This window comes from Heptranchias perlo, chromosome 27, assembly GCF_035084215.1.
Source record: "Heptranchias perlo isolate sHepPer1 chromosome 27, sHepPer1.hap1, whole genome shotgun sequence".
Taxonomy (NCBI): domain Eukaryota; kingdom Metazoa; phylum Chordata; class Chondrichthyes; order Hexanchiformes; family Hexanchidae; genus Heptranchias; species Heptranchias perlo.
The window spans coordinates 16931226-16954563 of NC_090351.1; the positions used below are offsets into that span (position 1 = coordinate 16931226).

At 41.4% G+C, this 23338-nt stretch overlaps 1 protein-coding gene and 1 long non-coding RNA gene across 2 annotated transcripts in view; one reads left to right on the forward strand and one right to left on the reverse strand.

The window, feature by feature from the left end:
• The first annotated feature begins 2128 nt into the window (after positions 1–2128).
• LOC137344432 (cysteine and glycine-rich protein 1-like) overlaps positions 2129–23338 on the forward strand; it is a 33677-nt gene continuing 12467 nt past the window's right edge. The window contains exons 1-2 of the mRNA XM_068007399.1: positions 2129–2236; positions 14699–14811. Of these exons, the coding sequence (XP_067863500.1) occupies positions 14700–14811 (112 nt within the window). The 5' untranslated portion in view covers positions 2129–2236; position 14699. The remainder of the gene's footprint in view (positions 2237–14698; positions 14812–23338) is intronic.
• LOC137344434 (uncharacterized) overlaps positions 12588–23338 on the reverse strand; it is an 83929-nt gene continuing 73178 nt past the window's right edge. Inside the window, exon 4 of the long non-coding RNA XR_010968356.1 lies at positions 12588–12622. This is a non-coding gene — a long non-coding RNA (uncharacterized lncRNA). The remainder of the gene's footprint in view (positions 12623–23338) is intronic.

Consider the following 23338-nt stretch of genomic DNA (forward strand, 5'->3'; position numbering starts at 1 on the left):
TGGGAGCAAATGATTAAGAAGCATTTTTACTTTGCATGCACTATTTGGGAGCTGGGCAGAGGAAAATCATCTCTGAGATGTTTACCAGTCAGTGTTGCATGGATGAAATGTCTCTAATAGAAATTATAGACCAGACACAGGTGTGGCTATGGTAGCTCCATTTTAGCCACATGCACTAATTTTAGCAGAAATCATTTTACATACACACAATGTAAAAATAAATGTACTTCACATGTATATTTACTTAACAAACATCTACCACCATTCAGTAACCAAGAAGATAAAGCACTCACAAGGATTAAAAAACATTCGCATAGTCTACTTTTCGTCCTACATTTTTACAAACAAATGCACAAAAAGGTTAAATTACACATGCGTAGGCTGTGCAAATATGAGTATTGAGACCACATGTCCAACGACAGACTATTATTCATTTTTTATTTGCTACTCAGAAATGTAATTTGCCACATCTGGATTCCCAATTAGCCATATGTGGCTAGTGGCTAATGTATTGGACAACACTGCTCTATACATAGCACTATAACATTATGTTACTAAAAGTAATTTAATGGATTATACGAGGTAATAAATTTTAGAGAATAATATTGGTTTGTTAACAAAGATTAATGGTTAAGAGTATGTACACTGTCTTGACCTTTTCACATGCAGCATAATTAAAACATTAGTAAACTAACTGGAGGCAAAAAAGACAAGTAATACTGTTTCAAATTTGCAGTAGAATATATGCTGCTGGGTGAGAATAAAAGAATATCATAATCATTTGCTATGTTTTGAGTAAATGCTCCACTGAAGCCAGATTTCAAATGATGACTGGCTGGCATAATGTACTAACTGATACTTACCTGGCCTACAAATGAATTTCACTGAATTTGCTAAAGCTTCACCTCAGATATTAAAACTTTCACTTTGATAAGCACCAGTAGTCCAGTAATGTAAACAACAATAGCAACTTGCAGCAAATAATGCCGAAATATGTCCCAAAGGACTTCACAGAGGCATTATCAAAAAATTAAATAATAAATGCCGAGCCAAAGAAGGAAATATTATATGGTCAAAGTTGGGTTTTAAGGAGGGTCTTAAAGGAAGAGAGGGAGGTGAAGAGGTTAAAGAGGGATTTCCAGATGCTGGGGCCTAGGCAGCTGAAGGCACAATCATCAATGGTGGGATGAAGGACGGGGGGATGCCAGGAAGAGAAGTTGGGTGGTCAGAAGTTCATTTGCAAAGGGGTCACAGGAGCAGGAGTTGAGTCTCATGGATGAGATGAGCTTGAAGAAGTCATCAGAGGAGATGGAAAGGAAGCTAACGAGTGATGTGGGTTCAGGACTAGGCCAGAGGGGTCCCTGGGAGAGAGTTAGCTTGATGGCAAAGGGGAGGGGGAAGCAGCAGAAGCAGCTGAATGTGTGGTCTCAATCTTGGTGACATAGAAGTCCATGCATTTGTTTTTGGAGGCGAGGGTGGAGCGGGGCAGGGGAGAGGGGATAAGAAGGATGGTTAATTCAGAGGAAAGAAGGACAAGGGCAGTGTGATGGAGAGTAAAGTCACTGAATATGAGTAGCTGCTCAATGCAGAGGGTGAAGGAGGAATGGAGGGAGAATATCTAGGAGAAACTGAGGAGGGGGGGGGGGGGAATGTAAGAATTTTAAATGATAGGTGAGAGGATTGGAACAAGGTGAGGTACTCAAGGGAGGGGGAAGTGCCAGAGGAGTAGGACGCAAAATCCATTAGGTCTGTCGACAAATTTGACTAGAGACAGTGAACTTATAAAAATGAGCAGTTTTTGTGAAAAATTATTAGCGAGACCTCCTCTCACTTATTCACAACCTGATCATGAAGCAACTACATAAATCATGGCAAAAACTTCTCATAGAGACAAAATAACATCTTGTTTTTCTTTATGCTTCTTCGTCAAATAAAAGAGTTGGCAAACCTCGTAGAGACTGCACCCTTTTAATTAACAGTTCCTGGGCCAAATTATAAATAAAAATAAACAATCTTACTTGTAAATGTTTAAATTAAACGTTTAAAACGGAGAAAAAAATATTCTGGCATGAAAACTTTAGATACCAATAACGTCATCCTTCGTGCTGTGTGCAAAGAGACGAGGCGTTGTCTTTGGCCACAGTTCCGCCTTAAATTCAGTGCGAAAAGCACTACAGCATTATCGCGGAGCGAGTGAGACCCAAGGCGCAGGGAGCAGTTCCGGTTATAACAGCAGGTAAACTTCGAAAGTGATATACAAGAGTTGTTTATTGCAAATGTATTGGTACGATCATGTCAATTTCAGGTGCAAACAGCAGGTGTCTGGAGAATGGGTTGCAATTTACTTTCTTTCTCAAAGCTACAAGCAAAAGTTGCTAATGACTTTTTTTTGGGCGTGTTCTCATTGGAATTAAAGTAACTGGAGCGCCGTTTGCTCGAATTACGTTCAAAGTGATGGGCAGTCGAGCTGCTGCACGCAGGAGTTTTATTTGAGTTTCCATATAAGGTAAAACTCAAAATGCAAAGATCGAGATGACTTTGTGCAAACTTTTTTTTCTCCTGGAGGGGAGCAAACCAGCTTATGATAAGACGTAACAGGAAATTTAACAGTATGATTGGGATTAGCAGCCCCAAACCATGAGATGTTAGTAACTACGGTAAAGAAACGGCTGTATTAGAATAGCGAACTAAAGTTGAAATGTATTTGGTATATGTTTCTGTGGTTACAGTTGTATTTTTTTTTGTTGAAAATGATAAATGGTATGCCCCTTTTTGTGACGTATCCCTTAATTAGACCACCCATACTGGATTTAAAAGCACCCCTGCTTTTGTAAAGCAGTGGTATTTTTCTAACTTACCAGTGAAGCCATTATGAAATCATACCCCACAGAAAGTTACATAATCTCGAGGGTTCAAAGACACAATCTGTTTGGTTAGAGCTCAGGAGCTGAAAATGAGTTGTTGTGCTGCTGGCTGTATACTACAGAGCAACAAATAGTGGGAAGGAGATGGAGGAGGAAATCTGCAAGCAAATTTCAGAAAAATGTAAAAACTATAGAGTAGTAATGATGGGGGACTTCAATTTTCCTAATATAGACTGGGGAGGAAAACAATGTAAAGGGCAAGGAGGTGGAGGAATTTCTGAAATATGTACAGGAGAACTTTCTTGATCAGTATGTTTCCAGCCCAATGAGGAGGGAAGTAGTGCTGGATCTAGTTCTGGGGAGTGAAATATGGCAAGTGGATCATATTTCAGTGGAGAACATTTGGAAAATGGTGATCACAATGTCATTTAAGTGTTCCTGATCTATACTCTTAAAAAATCAAAGGTGAAGATACTCAACTGGAAGAGGGCTAATTTCAGTGAGTTGAAAAGGGCCAGGTGGAATGGACACAAAGATTATCAGATAAAACAGTAAATGATCAAGGAGGAGATAGTTTGGATACAGACAAGGCAGATTCCAATGATGGGAAGTGGGGGGTGGAAGGGCATCCCAAGCTAGAACTGCCTGGATGATAAAAGAAATTGGGATTAAAAAGAAAAAGGAGGCTTATCACAAATGTTAGGTTCGTAATACGGTAGAGAATCAAGCAGAATACAGAAAGTGCAGAGGAGCACTGAAAAGGGAATTAAGTGGGACAAGGAGAATGTATGAGGAGATTAGCAGGTAATGTAAAAAGGAACACTACTGTATTTTTTTTAAACACAGTCAAAGGAAGGGTGGGGCTGATTGGGGACTAAAAGGAAAATCATCTTGTGGAGGCAGAGGTACTAAATGAATATTTTGAAGAGGATTCTGCCAATGTTGCAGTAAAGGAGCAGGGGGTTTAGAAATTTGATAGGATAGAGGAGGTACTTAAACAGCTGGCAGTGGTAAAAGTAGAAAAGTCACCCAGTCCAGATGGGATGCATCCTAGGTTGCTGAGGGAAGTAAGGGTGGAAATAGCAGAAGCTTTGGCCACAATCTTTCAATCCTTTTTTAGATTTGGGAGTGGTGCCAGAGGATTGGAGGGTTGCAAATGGTATATCTCTGTTCCAAAAAGGAGAGAGAGATAATCCAGGTAACTACAGGCCAGTCAGCCTAATGTCGGTGGTGGGGAAACTTCTAGAGATCGTGAACTGAGACAAAATTTGTCACTCGGAAGAACAAGGGTTAATAAAAGACTGCCAACATGGATTTGTTAAAGGCAAATTGTGTCAATGAAAGAGGGTTGATTAAGCTGGTGAATCTTCATGTGCCACATTATAGACTTGTTAGCAAAATTGTAGCCCTTGCGATTAATGGGGCAGCGGCAGTATGGCTATGAAATTGGCTAAGAGTCAGAAAGCAGAGACTAGTGATGAATGGTTGTTTATCAGATTGGAGGGAAGTATATGTTGGTGTCCCCCCAGGAGTTAGTATTTGGACCACTGCTCTTTTTGATACATATTAATGACCTGGGTAAAGGGGGCTTATTTTCAAAGTTTGCAGATGACACAAAGCTTGGAAATGTAGGAAAGTGAGGAGGATAGTAGCAGACATCAGGAGGACATAGACTGATGAAATGAGCAGACACATGGCAGATGAAATTTAATGCAGAGAAGTGTGAAGTGATGCATTTTGGAAGGAAAAATGAGGACAGGCAATAAAAACTAAATGGTATAATTTTAAAAAGGGTGCAGGAACAGAGAGACCTGGGGATCACATACACCAATCTTTGAAGGTGGCAGGACAAGTTGCTAAGGCTGTTAAAAAGCATAAGGGATCCTTAGCTTTATAAATGGAGTACAAAAGCAAGGCAGTTCTGGTAAACTTTTATAAATCACTGGTGAGTCCTCAGCTAGAGTATTGTGTCCAATTCTGGGCACCACACTTTAGGAAGGCTGTCAAGGCTTTAGAGAGGGTGCAGAGATTTACTAGAATGGTACCAGGGATGTGGGACTTCAGTTATGTGGAGAGACTAGAGAAGCTGGAATTGTTCTCCTTTTAGAGCGGAGAAGATTAAGGGGAGGTTTAATAGAGGTCTTTAAAATTATGGGGGCTTTTGATAGAGTAATTAGGGAGAAGCTGTTTCTGTTGGCAGGAGGATCGGTAACTAAAGGACACAGATTTAAGATAATTTGCAAAAAATCCAGGGTGGGAATTAAGGAGAAATTTTCTTAAGCAGCGAGTTGTTTATGATCTGGAATGCACTGCCTGAAAGGGTAGTGGAAGCAGATTGAATAGTAACTTTCAAAAGGGAACTGGATAAATAATTGAAGGAGAGGGGAGACAATTGCAGGGCTATGGAGAAAGAGGAGGGGAGTGGGACTGATTGGATAGTTCTTTCAAAGATCTGGCCACAGGCCTCCTTCTATGCTATATGATTCTGTGAATCTTACTGCATGTTTGGTATTGGTGCTGTCCTGCATACTGCAGTGATGTCAAAACTTCAGCATAATACAGTGGATTCTTAGTCATGTGGAAAATGGTGCTGGGACACTTGTTTTTCCACTGTTAAACATTTACTGCAGTGCATCTAAGGCTGATCTGGTAAAAGTTGACAGCAGCTAATTCAGAATTTTTCAGGCACTGCATTCAGAATGAAATGGCTGAAAAGTGATGGGGGTTGTTTTTTGAGTGCCCTCGTCTGCCTCTGAAGCATTATCGCTCCGTCAACACCAGCAATGCAGCTGGTTCCATTTTAAAAGAGGCCGACTGCCGAGTGTCCAAAGTGCCCAGCTGATTCAAGTGATAGGCCTTTTTTTTTAATATGGAAATTGGGGTCCTATAACATAAATAGGACCCTGATTGCCATTTAAGGTGGGGACTGGTCGGAACCTGTGCAGTGCAGGCCGATGGAGAAAGAAGATGCCCTCTAAAGGTAAGCGTTGAAAAATAATATGGGCCGCTGCCGCACATGGACCCCCCACCCTGGCGGCAGTTCCAGACCGATTTCCAGTGTTAAATCTGGCGAGTTGCGTCAGGATGCCCGTTTGACGCCCAGCAGCTCGCCTGGTGAATTTAAACCAGGCCGGAACCTCAAAATCACAGGAGTCACTTCGCCTCTGGAATGGACGACCAACCAGCGAGCTCCGTCGGCCGCCCAAAAGTTAAAGTCTACCACGTAATGTTTCTGTTAGTGAAAACACCTTTCAAATGTGACTTTTTAAAAAAAAAATCCTGGTTGGTTACAGTACAGACCCTGCATGGGACTCTGGCCTTTCTCTAACCTATCTCTGCAATCTCCATCAGCTCTATGTCCAGTGCTCTCACTCCGTTCTGACTCCCTCTGCTCCACTGTTGGTTCAGAACAGGTTGCATACCGGAAATGTCACCGTATGTTTTTATATTGATGATTCTGATTTGACTTGTTATGCATTTTCTGTTTGTTACAAGCAAGATTTACAGATTCCACCCCCTCCCTCCAATATCTATGGAGTTCCAGATCTCTGCTGTATCTTGGAGAGGAAAGGGAAGCAAGTGCTTTCATAAGAGTATAGAGGAAAATTGTAGGATGATGTCTGATGGATTGATTTTACGCGCATCGTGTTTTATTTATTGGATTGACAACAATAACGGTGGAGGCCTGGAAAAGGGTTACCCTTCTGCCCTTGGTCTGAAATGTGAAGGAGGAAATGCTGGGATTTTCTACTCTGCGGTTGCCATTCTCCACCCCCTCCCAATTAGAATGAATAGGCAGAAAACTTTGGGCTGGTGAGCACAGAAGTGGAAAATCCCGGCCAGCATGTTTAGGAAGTGAACCGGATAGCAAATAGAAGTGCGTCCTGTTACTTCCACTATTTGTTTTAGTGTGCATGATATTGGTTGTAAATTTTTAAAAATCCTGCAAGAAGAATGTTCATATATACTAAGTTTATGGAGCATGTTTAAACAGAATGCCTACAATGGTTTCATTTTATGTTAACCTTTTAAAGGGGCATCAGCATGTCCTTTTATGCAGAGGAGTGTGCAGTGACTGAATTCATGATTTGTGTGTGTGTAGTTAATATTATTTTCTGTTTATTTTTGTTAGGGATCTTTGTATCACCAATACTTCAGAGTTGACAGTGCCTCCTTACACTTGGCCTTGTTCACCAAGGCCATTTGAATATTGATGTATGCCTAGATTCGTGTATTTGATCAAGGATGCAATGCTGACACTGTCTGGGTTTGGTCACTTGGATTCAAAAGGCTTTATAGAAGATCAAAAGTATGATGCCCAGTTTCAGATAATTAAGTAAATCTTGGGGGTGGGAGGAGAACCTACTTGAGGTATGTCTTGTGTATGTTTGAGAGGTTTTTTGATTAGTATGAAGGCACACAACTTTGCAATAACAAATTTGAAGAAGTCAAACATCTTTTATCTGACTGCCACATAGCCCAAGTGAACGTATAATTAGTTGAATTCCAGTGTAATGGCTAGATTCCTAACTGTAGGGAAATGACCTGGGTTTGATGTTACTTTAAACAGATGACAATGGGTGAACAGATCCTATATATTGACTGTTATACATTATCTGTGCTTTTTCCACCTTTTTTATATATACTGTCAATGATGCACTAGCAATACAGGTCCAGAGTGGCCATTTTTTTCAGGCTGACCTGCTGTTTTGATGTTGGGGTTTGAATTTCAAAGTAGCTACCCAACAGCACTTGGTTGGTGTTTTAGAAATAGATGAGAATGAAGGGGGCTGCTTTATAAGCCTTTTGATTAGAGCTGTATTTTTTTTTTGTGAAATATTTTTGTAACAAAAGTATATATTTAGCACTACAGATATTCCTACAAGGAGTAAAGTGTTTGTTTGTTTCTTTATCTTTTTTTCTCTTTAATCTGAAGGCATTGATTCATTTCCTTGTTGCCATTAGTCCTCTGACCGCTAGGAACATAGGAACAGGAGTAGGCCATTCAGCCCTTCATGCCTGCTCTGCCATTTGATAAGATCATGGCTGATCTGTGATCTAGCTCCATATACCTGCCTTTGGCCCATATCCCTTAATACCTTTGGTTGGCAAAAACCTATCCATCTCGCATTTAAATTTAGCAATTGAGCTAGTATCGATTGCTGTTTGCGGAAGAGAGTTCCAAACTTCTACCACCCTTTGTGTGTAGAAATGTTTTCTAATCTCGCTCCTGAAAGGTCTGGCTCTAATTTTTAGACTGTGCCCCCTCCTCCTAGAATCCCCAACCAGTGGAAATAGTTTCTCTCTCTCTCCACCCTATCCGTTCCCCTTAATATCTTAATCTTCGATCAGATCACCCCTTAACCTTCTAAACTCTAGAGAATACAACCCCAATTTGTGTAATCTCTCCTCGTAACTTAACCCTTGAAGTCGGGGTATCATTCTAGTAAACCTACGCTGCACTCCCTCCAAGGCCAATATGTCCTTCCGAAGGTGCGGTGCCTAGAACTGCTCACAGTACTCCAGGTGCGGTCTAACCAGGGTTTAGTATAGCTGCAGCATAACCTCTACCCCCTTGTACTGTAGTCCTCTAGATATAAAGGCCAGCATTCCATTAGCCTTATTGATTATTTTCTGCACCTGTTCATGACACTTCAATGATCGATGTACCTGAACCCCTAAGTCCCTTTGGATATCCACTGTTTTTAACTTTTTATCATTTAGAAAGTACTCTGTTCTATCCTTTTTTGATCTAAAGTGGATGACCTCACATTTGTCTACATTGAATTCCATCTGCCACAGTTTTGCCCATTCACCTAATCTATCAATATCCCTTTGTAATTTTATGTTTTCATCTATACTGCTTACAATGCCACCAATCTTTGTCATCGGCAAACTTAGATATGAGATATAAACCAACTGATCATTCTTTATCCATGAACCTACATGGTATGTTAGCAAGCTATATGTCTTTGGGAGACATTAGTGTTAAACTTGACCCTGTCCTCACCTTGCATCCATGTATGTGCACAACAGGGGTCATTGTATAGTGAGCGGGATTGGGGACTTGGGCTTCTCCACACCCCCCCTCTCAATTTCCTAATCCAGGACAGTGTATTGCCCACTGCTGTGCTGGTGAAGATTGGTTAACTTAGCACAGTGCAGGAATTAAATCTTCCAGGTCTATATAACTCAATAATGCACCATGTAGAGCATTTGCCCATTAGGGAGTCAAACCAATGGTGATTACAAAGATTTTTATCTAAGTCTGTGCTTCAGTCCTCCAAATTGAAAATCTTGCCCAACAGCCAAATGACTTTTTTAATGTTAGCGTCCCAGTTATAATATGGTTTGTGAACCCAGTAACTTTCATCTTTATGCAGTTTAACTTTATGCCACTTCTTCCTGGCCACACCTATCCTCCCCCAGACCACTGCCAGATGGAACAAAGGAAACATTTTGACTGAATAGGGAAGATTCACCAGTCAGAATTCTGAGAGCAGGTCAGAGGTCATCTGTCCACTTTGTTAACTAAGGAATGGTGTATGGAGAAGATGAAGTGGGGGTGGGAAGGAATGAAGAGAAAGTATCACAGTTTAACCCTTGTCAGTCTGCAAAACTGTAAACACAACAGAGCTGTAATTTGCCTTGAATTTTCAGCGCTACCTTCAAACTGTATCACTCTGTCTCCTGAAATAAGAGTTCACTCGCCATGAATACTAGGACCGTCCTAAATGCACAAGTCAACTATTGAAGGAGTATTGTCTTCATGAAATTGTTAACTTTTTTGTTTCAAATGAAGAGGGGGGGCAAAAGCTTTTTTGTACAAATCTCATTTCGAGTGAAGACCTCTTCTTGCTTTTTCTTTAAAGTTGTGCCTCCTACACTGAAACATTCCAATTCATGTTCTCACTTCACACAAAGCAGATTGAATATAGGTGGGCGGCTGAAAATCGCTGCAATGTCTTGTATTAAGAGGCAACAATCCGTGCCAATCTGACTGTCTTGCCTGAATAACTCTACACTATAGTTAATTTGTAGCTGAATCGTAGCAAATAGTAAGTTATTTTTTCCAGTCATTGTGTAGTTTAAGGGAAAAAATGCTGCCCTCTTAGACAATATCAACAGCTTGATGCAACTGTCTGATTTGGACCTACCCAAGGAATATCTGGGTATTTTGTTTGGGGTAACAATGTACAAAGTAGTTTTAAATACCAATAATTGAAGCTGCTTGTTTTGATTGTTCAGAGATTGCTTTTTAAAAAAAAAAATTTTTGGAATTGTGGAGTCATAACTTAAACCGCTGTGTGTCTTTACTTTTTTTTAAATTGAGAAATTTGATATTTTACTGGTATGATTCAAAAGCAGGTTCAAGACATAATATGCTGTTGTATTTTTGTTTTATTGCAGTTACACTGCACCTACTGGTTTTACATTGACACCATTTTGACAGTGTTGCAAGTAGGAAAACATTTATCGCCTGCCTGTAGCACACTCCAATTTGGAGAAAACTGAGCCTTGCTGCCACCACCAAGATGTTAGTGAAATTTTCTAGTAAAGATTGACTGACCTGTTGACCTTTACTAGATGTTAAACTTCAAAGGTAACTGCCCTGTTGGCCTAGTATGTAAAGGAGCACCCGTGTTATCCTGAAGGTCTCAGATTTGATTCCTAGTTAATGCAAGGTTAAGGAGCTTAACTGGGACTACATTTTGGTTTCAATGCCCTGGACTAGGGCAGGGAATCAGCTAGGGCTCCCAATCCTGATTTCTGTCCTGTGACTCATGGTAAAAATGTGGATGTGTGGGCACATCAGGCAAGGGCACATTGGCTTCAAAGATCTAGAAGCTTGCTGATTCATGCATATCCAAAGGACTGCTGGCATCCATGGAACTGCACTCCATTAAGAAAACCTTTTTTTTGGAGGGGAATGGGCATTAAAAACACTTTTAAAGGCGTCAACAGATTCCTGGGTAATGTTTAAAATTTAATTTTTAACTTTTTTATAAAGATGATACTGCATTCATTGTACTGGAGCCAAAGCAGTGTGAGACCTCCTGTTCAATTTGCACATCATCGTAAAACAGTTTCAGTTTTGCAGTAATGCAATGTGCAGTATATCTGCTGTATATTAAACAAGTGGATCAAAATGTGCCAATAGTGGGTAGATGAATGTGAGAAATTGCTATACATCTTATGCTTCCAAATCATCAGTTTCTGCTTTTTTAAATACTTCATGGATGCAGTTCCTAATGGGTAGGTAATAGTGACAGCTGGGTTTTGGATTCATGTTGTGTTAAGGGCTACTGTGTCTTTTTTTAAGATTGTCTTTTTTTCCCTTCCAGGTAAGACCTTTCTGGATAGGGAGCCTCGGGACTTTTTTTGTTTGTTATGCAATAGGTACTTTTCATCCAGACAAATGGTAAATTATATAAGGTCTATGGAAGAAGCAGGTTTGTTGGGCCAAAAAAAATTAACTTTTTTTGTTTGTTAGGCACACTTATTAAAAGTAACTTTCAGAGAGGTAATAAGAATACACTTGTCCATGTTCTTGTGTGCTTAATATTAATTCAGTTGACCTATAGGACCTCTGTACCATTAAAGGGACTTGTCACTGATACAGAAGCTGTGTGACTACAACAGCTGTAATTGTTTTGTAACGAATTTAATCATTGAGATGCATTTTTTTATTAAGAAAACCCAGTATATTTTTAGCTTTGGGCTGCACATAAAGATAAGTGCACGTCATGCATGAATAACTGTGTAATGTTGAAGTTGAACTCTCCTTCAATAAGGGGAACGCCTCAGTTTTGAAAGACCAACGCACAATTGCAGGATATTGACATTGTGCCCCCTACACTTGACATGGTATGTTAATGATCTCAGTCATACAGAGCTCAAGTAATTGACCAAAAGGAAGGGAATGAAAGGTGTCCCAAGCCACACTCTCTTGCATAACATCGAAGCCCCAATTTTAACCTAACCTGCCTGGCAGGAACAGGGCAGGTTCGGATTGAACGTCCATTTCACAACCCATCTGACTTTTTTGCGCTCCATTGAAGTCAATGTTTAGGTTAAAATTGGGGCTTTGAAATCCAAAGTCTTGTATGCTTTTTCTTTACAAATGAAAGCCTGGTCTCATTGCATCTTCATGTCATCTGTTTTAATTATGACAATATGTTCTAATTTTCATTATATTGGAGCCCTATTCTGAAAATGCTAAATAACATGGCTATTGTTTCTGTCTCCTATGGTTGTTGTCTTGATTAGAAAATTAGGTTCAGTTGGAAATGGTTTATCAGGTTTTATTTGTTCTGTTTCCATTTCTATTCAAAGTTACAAATCATAGAAGATGAAATGAGAATACAAGCAAAACCTTCAGCTCACATTCTTCTTTTTAACAAGGTTTGGAGCTGCAATTAAGTCATTTGGGCTTTAAGCACTTTCAAAACATTCATATGTAATGGGTGCAGTTGTTCCAGGCTATTTGCACTGTCTTGCCTTAAAAAATTGCATCAAAGGCTCTGAATCTCATACCTGTTTTATATGGAGTTGACTTCTTTCTCTTAAAGAGTCAGTTCAAAATGTGTGTGGTAATAGCATAAAAATGCTTGCCTGAGGCAAATTCTGTTTAAACTTGATTGTGTCGGTCTTTCCTTGCATCACGTCAACTAGTTGCTGTCCAGTCTGTTTTGTAGAACCTTTCAACAATTTTGGAATAGTGCAGGTTATTTTTTTCCAACATCTGGAGATAAAATCTGTATTTTGTTGCAGTTTGGGTTGTTACTGCAAAATCGATTTTTTAAAAAAAATATTAAATTGATCAACCCCTCCCCCACATCAACAACTTCCAGGTTACCTACAGCTGAATGAACTGACTCTTGCCTGTAAACAGAACTGTTTTTATTTATTTAATGTGGTTTTATCTTTTTTTGACTTTTTTACATTTATTGACCTGTTGTAAAATAACACTCATTATATTTGAGGCTTTATTTCAAAGTAAGATAATTAGGGTCCTGTGGATAACAGCTTGAGCCCGGCCCTCCACTCCAAACAAAACAAAATTGTGGTGGAAGGTCATCGACCTGAAACTTTAACTCATTGTTTCTTTCTTTACAGATGCTGCCTGTCTTGCTGAGTATTTTCAACATTTTCTGTTTTTATTTGATTTCCAGTGTCTACAGTATTTTGCTTTTGAAAACAAAATTGAGTTGCTTCTCAACTTTGCAAACATTAGAAGAAAAATGTTCCCAGTTGTGCAAACATGAACAATTTTTTTCATCCTTATTTGGCAATACTAAAATCCCTAAAAATAATAAAGCTATTTGAAAAATGTACAAGCCTGACAGCAATAAAGTGAAATTGCATAACTGCTTTCTCAAACTGGCCCCAGAACCTGAGGTCTCTGGATGACATGGTTCATTAACTTATGAAGTGATCTTATTTCACACTTTACATCGTGACTCCATCTGTGCTGCTTTCATTGTGCAATATGTAAAGACTAGTTATTCACAGGAGAAAGCAACCACCCCGGAAGACTTCATTTTGGTATTAGCATGGATAATTTAAGAGTCTCTTCTGTATACTTTTATATATAAAAATATATATATTACGAGGGTATGGTGCGAGAAGTGCTGGCATTTCTCTAGTACCTCACACATCTGAGCTTGGACAACAGCCAGAATTTGCTGACAAAATAACGGCAAGTTTAATGCACACGCCGTTATTAGTGTGTAATTCTTCCAGCAATTTGCGGCGAGGAAGAGAGAGCCCGTGAGTTCTGAATCACCACAAATTGCTGGATGATTTGCGCTGCTCCGTCATTGGCGTCACAGAAAATGGGATCTCGCCGTCAACTTCCCCGTGAATTTCAAGAAATTGCTGCATTTTCATTGTAAATACAAACTAAAACCTTGCCACAAAGTTAGGGCTGGTACTTAACAGTGTAAGGACCCTTTAATGACCAGATTTATGTTCCTGCAATGCCACTCTATCTCTCCAGCCCAAAACCCAAAAAGGGAACTTAAAACTGGAGTCTCATTCCTGCAGGTAATAAATTGTTCTTGGACATTTTTTTTAAAAATTACATTTTTAATTTTTTAAACTTTTCTGCCTCTTGATCCAATCGTTCTTTCCCTCTTTCTTTATTTCTCTCCTCTACCTGATTTGACATTTCCTTCACTATCGTTCTCTGTTGTCTTTCTCGATCCTTCAATCTCATTGGTTAAGGAGATGGAACCAACAGTCTATCATTCACCAAGGCCCCAGATGCCCTTGCAAGGTGTCCTCGCTGCGCTGTTATCAGTTTGCACTTTCAGTAATTTGCGGTGCAAAAGTTTTTCAAGCCGAAGGACGAGGGGAAAAAGTCTAACTAACTGGCGACGCCGCAAGATGCCCTGTTCCAGCAAACTCTTGGCTAATGTGTTGTCAAGCTCTTTTCACTGTGATGGAGGTATCGTGCCAAGTCTGATCTCGTCCAGACCCAAGATTAACACGCTTGCACTTTACAGCAAGGAGTCATGGGATTACCATCAGTTTCTTTTTTCCCCACCCCCATCACAGCTTTGGCCTAGATCTGCTAACTTCATTCCAACCAGAGTTGCCTAGGACCTTTCTGGCCTGTATAATGCAATACTATATCATGAGGTGCATTTTACTCACTGAACTATTGAGGCAATGAATCAATCCTTTTATTTAAAAAAAACTAATAGAGCAATAGCCAATAAATGTATTTGTTTTTAACTGCCGCTTGCTGTGCTTCAAACATTGCATATGAACAATGACTATGTGCTATTAAGATGTTCAGGAAGAAATGTGTGTGTTCTTTGTTGTAGAATGCCAAACTTTGGTGGTGGAAATAAATGTGGCGTCTGCCAGAAGACTGTATACTTTGCTGAGGAGGTGCAGTGTGATGGGAAATACTTTCACAAGTCCTGTTTCCGGTGCAGTGAGTATTTTACGGAATTTGAACTATTTCTGATGTCCAATTGTTAAATGCTAGGTTCTTGCCAATTACTAGTGAAAGGTTGATTATTGGAAGTGTTTCCATTTTGTTACAGAATTAAGATTTGAGGGGCAATAATCAAACTCATAATGTTGACATTTTACTCTTTCTTTTGGAGCCCAGAGACTTTTCAAAAAAAAATGCTGGACTTAATTTTGGAAATCCTGTTCTGTGATACTTCAAAGGATTCTAGTATTTTGCATGTCAAATGTCAATAGGTAGACAGGACATAATGGTACTGTAGACTAGTCTGCAATGTCCCCTGTACATTTAACTAGTGAATTTTATAACCATATTTGTAGATTGATGCTACTCAACCATTAGCAGCTCTGGCATGCCTAAATTATTCTCATTTCTCTTTCCACCCTTTCTGGCTCTCCTCCGCCTGCCACCCCCCAACCCGGCCTCATCAACACTCCAGTTGATGACCAGTTGGTATCTTAACATATCTGCACCTCTCCAATTCTTCAAACTGATAGTAAGAATTGAACTGTTTTTCTATTCTTGAGTTGTCTACTCCAAGTTCCCCCACCAGCACTCTCTCAACACTTCTCTCCTCTGGCCCTTCACCTGCCACAACATCGCTACCACTTGATCTGCTGAACATCTCCCTTATTTCCATTTTTGATTACCCTCCTACACTCACAATCCCTCTTGCCATCTTGCCCTGTACCCTGGTTGGTCACTGCCAGAAGATCACAAGCAATATAATCTTTCCCTGTCTGCAGGCAAATTTTGCTGTATCCAGGGTCATCTTGAACTATATGTACAGCCACAAACTCTTCACCATAAATCATCCCTTTCTGCTACACTCTATCCTTGCTTTTAACGTGATGTTTGAGTATCTCATAGATTTCTTAATTCCTAAACTGATTCTTTTTCCTTGTTCTCCTTTTCTTCCTCAGCTGCTCAACTACCTTTCCTCAGCCTAATGCTAACTGACATTGTAAATGGCGCCATTGTTCTCAACCCTTTTTGCTTTTAAGAAAAACCTCCCTATTTCCACCTCCATAACATATAGATCAGTGGTGGGTAATGTTATCTCCACTACCTGGTGTCCTATTCCATACTTAATCTAGCCGACCTATTACTGCTGACCCCCGCCCCCACCCCCCATGAGTCAGCAGTGCCACAGCACAATTTTTTAACTGCCGAAATCGGGAGGCCTGCACAGGGTCGACCCCGACAGCTATACCATGCAGGAACCATTGACTAGGCCAAGGTAAGTACTCAAATAACCTTTCTCTAAGGATTTATTGTGGGTCAGAAGGAACAGGAGTGCTTCCACCAGGCCTCGCATGGAGTCCTTGAGCCTCCCAGACCCAGCCTTGCCACTCCCTCCCAGAGCTGGCACTCCTTGGGAGCCCCATTCCCAGCACTAATTTCATGCTGGGACCATTACTTTTGGCCCTCTGGCTCCTGACACAATTTCTACTCCCGCCTGCTAGTCCTGCTGGTTTCAAGTGAGACATTAATGGATTATTGAAATGAGCCCAGGAGTTAAAATGGCCCCATGCTGAGCTCTCTGGGGGGTTTTCCTCCTGCCCTGTATGTACTCTGTTAAAATCGACCCTGTTATATCAACTCAGTCACTCTTGTAGAAATGGCAGAGTAGGGTGTACTCCTGTTTTTTTTTTTTTGGTTAACCCACACTGTTAGGAAAGGAAACCGCTGTTTTTGTCCTATGGGTGTTTAATACTAACATTCAGAGCAGCGGGGAAAACGTGCCATTACTCATCGTTGGCATCTTTTGGCTTGATGAACAAAGTACATCCCCAATTCATTTATCTTTTTTGAAGAAACATCTACCCCAGCACCATTTTTTTCCCCATATTTGGCAGTGTCTTGTTTGCTTAATAGGAATTGTTGAATAAACTGAAATATTGCTCACCAAAGCATTCTCGTCTACTGATATTATGGTGAGCTGTTATTTACATTACCGCATTGCAAGTAACTGGCTGAACAGTGAGTGTTCATTTCCTGTACACATCTTAGTGCGTAGAAGGAATTGGCTCTCTATAACTTATGTCAGTAGCAAAAAATAAGTCCTGATGAACCTCTTGCAAGTTTCCTATCTGCAGTTGGGGGTCACCATGCTCCGTCCACTTGTGGAATGCAACCACAGATCTCCAAATACTTCTTTACTGCCTCCACTCATTAGAAATCTATTGGGCAATGCCTGTAACTGGAATGTTAAACTAAGGACAAGCTTTAATTAGTTAAATTTAGAAATCCAGCTGGAAAATGTTCAGTTAGTATATACACAATATCTTAACTATCTAGACAAAGGATAAGAAAAGTTGGGGGGAGGAGAGAGGAAAAAGTAATTACTGTTTCTGCGCCCCCCCTACCACCTAAGCTACCATTTGATTGGCTTAACTGACTATGGTAATCTACAGCATTTCTTGTGACCGCTCGTGTCTGATGCTGTAACTCATCAGCCAAATAGCCTTTTGTGTAGGGGGGAGATTTGAAATGGTTAATTTACAGGGAGGAGGGAAAAAAAATGCGGATTTGAGGTATAACATTTTTAGACTTAAAATAATAGAGGGAGAGGGCAATAAAGGAAATTTCCAAGTGTAACTGCACTGCTGACATGCAACATAGTAGACCTACACTTTTATATGCAGATATGAAATTCTCAATTTGAAGATAATGACTCGCCTTTAACCTTTTTAAGCCACGTCACTTTCCATTCATCAACACTTATCTGTTACATTAAGTGGTGAATGGAAATTTAAATGTTTGTATTTTTTCCCTTTTACTCTGTTGCAAATACTGACTTGAGGGTTTCAGTGTGCTGTATGTATAATCCTATTTATTTATTTGAATCCGTCCTAAGTATAAAATGTTTAATTTCTTGCTTTGTGATCTAGCACCATCTACACTCTTTTTAGTGTCTAGATTTTATATGCAATTTTTAATGTGTTTTGGGGTTGAATTTAACTGAGGGAGCGCTGCAGTGTCGAAGGTGCCATCTTCGGATGAGAGGTTAAGCCAAGGTCTTGTCTGCCTTTGCAGGTGGATGTAAAAGATCCCATTATACCATTCAAAGAATGAGTTCCCCCAATGTCCTGGCCATCAGTTATCCCTCAACCAACATGGATAGACCAGGCTTCCCAGGAGAGCCCTTCAGTGAGGCAATCGGCAGTGCATCCATGCCAGCTGCCATCGGATGAGGGCTACCTTTTTTGTGCAGCGTGAGCCGACCACTCACCAGAGTCCTGGCTCTCAAGTGGCCTTATTTTCAGTATTTCTGCACTTCTACCCTTAACAAACAATCCTGACGGCTGCTGCACCAAACGAAAATGGGTGTAACCTAATCTGTGCGCATTAGCAGGTTAAGTCGAGGAAATTCCAGTTCATAGAGCCAGTGGCTGACAGACGGCCACATGTAAATGAAGTCAGTGGCGACTAGCTGGCAGATTGCAGAATGGCTCCAGAATCATGAGGCAGCTCGAGGGAAGCCGTTTGAAGGTGCACATGCAATGGAAGCAGCTTCCCCACGAGTTTCCCAGCTGGAAAAATTGCCATCGCTCTTCCAAGGTAGCCAAAGCCCTGGAAGCAGGAAGGAAATTCATCCTCTTAGTTTTTAGTTCTTAATTTTAGATTGTATTGTTCTGGCAATATAACCGAAAACTCTATTTGCCTAGTCACATTACTTGTGGACATTTAATGATTTTTCATGAACCTCCAGATTCACTCTTTTCCTGGGGTTTCCCAAAGCCAAAAGCATAACACTGCACTTATCAGCATTTGCCACACAAAGCCCAATCCCCAAATATGGGTAAATTGGACTGCAAGTTATTGGGTTTTTTTTTAACTAAATTCCCAACCCATTTGCACATTTTTATGTTATCTGCAACCTTGTGACTGGTTCCATGAATGCCCTCCTCCAAATCATTAATGAAGGTGATGAACCACAACATTCCCAATACAGAGCCCTGCAGGACCCTAATTTGTGACCTGGGATCCATACAGATCAATTCCCATTGATGACGGCACTCTGGCTACATAATTGCACGCAGTTCCCCATCAGCCATAAAAGCTGGCTACCAATCCCATGGGAAGTCATTTCTTCCGATAGCGGCATATTATCCAAGGCTTTCTGGAAATGAAGCTATATAACATCTACTGGACTGTCACCATCCACTAATGTGGTCATTTCCTCAATTATGTATTTCCAGTACCATTTTTTCAGGTCTCTAAGGTTTTAATGGGATACAATGCATACAAGTCTTTGGGTGCAATTTCACTTTTCTATTGATTACACACTTTTTAGATACTGTGACACAGACCCTGGCAAAACAATGAAGCACTTGCCATTTTAACGAGCACAGCAAGAGTTGCTAGCTACAAACTCCTGCAGTTGATTCGGTTTAGCAAAATCTGTTCCAGCATATTTACTGAATTAAAGGAACTACAATTGCCAGCTGCTGTGGATTGGTTCACGTGTCAAGTGTGGTTACTTCATAGCACCACAGTACTATATTTTTATCTGACTGAAATAGTAGGTACTGTTCAAACCTGAAGACTTTGATAACTTTTCTGTGGCTATCAAATTGTTACTTGAGATCCTAAATTGTCCAGGTTGGGCAACTCGACATTCCTGTCCATAAATGCTCTGCTGGGTGAGAACTGATTTATCCGTATTGATACAAACCCCTCGTGTCCCATTATCTGTGTAGCAGCTTTGCTCAGTCAGGATGGAATGTGGCACACATGACATATGACACTTAGGCCCCGATGCTACCAGGGCGATTGGGGGGGGGGGGGGCGACAGGACGCGTGGGTAACCCGCCCGGTGAAATCGGTCCATTCCCCACACGATCGTGGGTAAATGCAAGGCACTTACCGTGGCTTCCGGGTTTCCTGTCGTCAACCTGTGCAGCGGGCGGACTGCACACCCGCATCACAGGCTGACAGCTGGAGGAGCCTTATTTAAAGGGGCAGTCCTCCAATGCTGCTCCTGCAGCAACCAACCAAAAGTACACAATGGAGTAGACCAGGGGAAAGGCTGCTTCCAGATTTAACGATGCCTCACTCCAGGTCCTACTGGATGGGGTGAGGAGGAGGGAGATTTTCTACCCAGCGGACAGGAGGAAGGGGCCTCGCTCAAGGTGGCAGAGGAGGTCACCAGCAGCAGCAATGTCTCCCACACCTGGATCCAGTGCAGGAAGCGCTTCAGTGACCTAACTAGGTCAGCCAAAGTGAGTACACTTACTCATTCTTCCACATCACCATCCCCACCCCACAACTCATTCTGCACTGCCAACACTACTCTCTCATCACTCCTCACACCCACTCAAATCTCATCCTCAACTTACCTGTACTTACTCACCTCCCCTGTACTCATCCCACCACTACTACTCAACCCAATCCTTAGACAACGTCATGGCTCTGTCTTATACTCACCCTCTCATCCATCTCTTTCATGGTCAGCCGCACCCAAACCAATGCATTCAGCAGTTGGCCACATCACCATCCCTCACTCACTCCTCTCTACTTTCTCCCCTTATAGGAGAAGAGAGCTCAGAATGCACGGGAGAGGGCAAAGACCATCGAGCTTCAATCACTGCTCAACAATGAGTCTATTTAAGGCCCTGACAACAGCCCTTTGGATTCAGGGTGAGCAACTTTCTGCCGCCTTAAACAGGCAGGCAGATAAACTAGCACCGGCCTTACAAGGCTTCACACATCCTCCAAACTGTCGTCCAGCAGGGTGGTAGTAGTGATGTGGGCCTGGCCAGGAGAGGGATGATGGTGGAACGGGACATGGAAGTGGGGACGCCACTCAAAGCGCTCCCACGTCTCACCCATTGCCCCCCTCTCAACCAGTACCAGCAATGCTGCCTCCTATCCGGGTGGTCGAGGATGCTCCTGCACAGGTGCAGGTGGAGCAGTCTTTGGAGGGGCCTTCATGGGCACTGAAACCCAGAGGGCGTAGACCCAAAGCATCTAATTGGTCAAGGCATGAACAAGAGCAACCTGCCACTACCTCTGCTGCAGCCATAGGGGAAGCACCACGTAGGAGTAGTCAGAAGCGTAAGGCAAAGGTTTTGTGAGCACAAAGGGAATGCACAAGGGTGTTTGTCATGTTTTTTATTTATATTTGATTTTTGTTAATGGCACATTAAATATTATTGTCACCACTACTGCCACGTCTTGGCCATTCTTGACTGGCTTGTGTAATAAGTACCTTTCATGAGGTTCACCATGAACACCCACACTTGATGCCACCCATTGGGTCACCCTACAGTAGGTGTAAGTGTAGTTGCACGACTATTTTGTGCAGGTGCTTGTGGCGCAGCACTCTGTTGTGGAGCTCCATGGGCGGAGGTGGACAGTGTGCCTGGTGATGTTGCTCGTCCTCCGATGAAGTGATGAATGCAGCTATGGCCCCCCCCCCCCCACCCTGACGGTGTGAGTTTGAGGGGGTCCGTAAAGTAGGTAAATGTGTTTGCACAGCAGAGTTTAGGGTCTAAATTAATAATTTTGAGTGGAAAGACAAAGGTCTTGCAGCCAAAACTTTGTCTGAAGTGACAGAGTGCCCTGCTGCAATAAATGAGGTATTCCCCCCCTCCCACCCCCAAACTGTCAAATAATCCTTTGCATCTCCCACTGGCTGCTGGCTTAAACATGTCTGCTCCAACAGGGAGTGTTTCCCACAGCACGGGAAACACGTTGAGGATCCTTCAAAATCGCAGCCCTGCCAAAATCTCCACTCAATGAGACCTCTCGAGTACCTTAACTACCTAAATAACAATGTAAATTATCATCCCGCCGGCTTTAATTGCCGGTGGGAGTCCCGCATGCGGGAGCTGCGCGCGCACCCGAACGCTTCATTGGGGAACCCGGAAGTCAGTGGATTGGAGCCAGGCTCCGAACCTGCTTCGGGATTCCGCCATTTTAGGAGCCCCAACGCACCCGCTCGGCTGTCTAAAAATCGGCCCCTTAGCCACTGTAGGAAATCTTAAAAACCATGACCCAGGTTTGTATAGTCAAGTATTATTGAAACAAACCTAGAGTAGATTAAATATTGAGGTGGGCATTGCATCTCCCACTGAATGCAGGGTACTTTCTTTCCTGGATATCCAGCTGCTGGGAACTCTTCCAACTGATGCTTTCAGTTTTAAAGCCTTTGTGTAGGACTTGCCAATTTAATGTCCAAGACTAACCATAATTGGTAAAAACTCCTGCCTGTCTGACTGCCATGTATGGGTTGAAAGGTAAGCCAAGATATTAGAATGCTTCAGGGAGCAAAGGCGGTCTGGGTTGAACATTCTAGCTTTTTCACATAAGCAGCTCATTAAAAAGCATGGGTTTTTGGAAGGCACTATGGCTAAACTAATCTAGGACCAGCATAGCCCCAAATTAGTTTTCCTTCATTTAGTAATGTTAGTAGGATCATGGTATTTGAGAGCTATCACTGCCAAATTTAATTTTGCATGAAGGATCACAACAACGTTCCAGCTGATGCTGTCAGCTCCTTTTTTATTATCTCCATTGAAATCGGCCTTTCGAAGGAAATGAAAATGAATTGAACGGAACTTCAGAAAGCTGGAATTTTTTTTTTTTGAAACTCTCGTGTTCAAAATATTTTTCTTTTGTGACACAACTTTGGCATGGAGAAGATGGTCTGGACTCGCTGCAGTCCTTGATGAATGTGTGAAGATTAATTTTATCTGACAAAACAAAAACTTGTTTAAAAGTGCAGTTCTTTAAACATGAAAGTCAGTAGCATACAAGAGTTCCCATTATAAATGTGCTTATGAGTTCTGAAAGTTTAGTTTGTTTAATGGCAGTATAAATTTAGAGGAATACAGTAGGGTAGATTATAGTAGCTGTATGAAATAGATGACATGACTGTTTGCAAATGTGTTGTCTGAATTTAAATCTGGGTGTGGGGTGGGGGGGGAGAAAGTAACTGCATTAGAGGCAGCTCCCCACACTGAGGACCTTAATACTTTGGTCTAAGCACTAGAACCTCTTGCATCTGGAATATAGGAGGAAGGTTTTCAGAAGAGTCTCCCAAAAGTGCCTCAAAGTAGCAGTTTAATGGTGCAGTTCTTTTTTTTTTGTAGTGTAAATAAAGCTTTTTAAAACAAAACCTATAAAACATGAAACTTTCCAAATTTCCTCTACACTAGCAGAGACTCATGGTTTATAGCCAAAACTGATTTGAACAACAAGATCTGAACCTTAGAAGTTCATCCAAAAAAGTAACCTTATTAATCATAAAGATCATTGGAGGTTGAATAAACTTGTGAAATAATCTCTACTTCCTGTCTTTTTTTTGCTGATAGTGTATCATTTTTAAAGTTACATGGCCCCCTTCATGGGTGGTGAGAGGCAGTGTGATTGTGTTGATTCACAAAATCCTAAGCTGTTACCAAGATAATGGCATTTAATGCTTGCCAGCTAAGACGGATAAATCTGGAGGTGCCCATGACCAAAATAGATTTTAGCT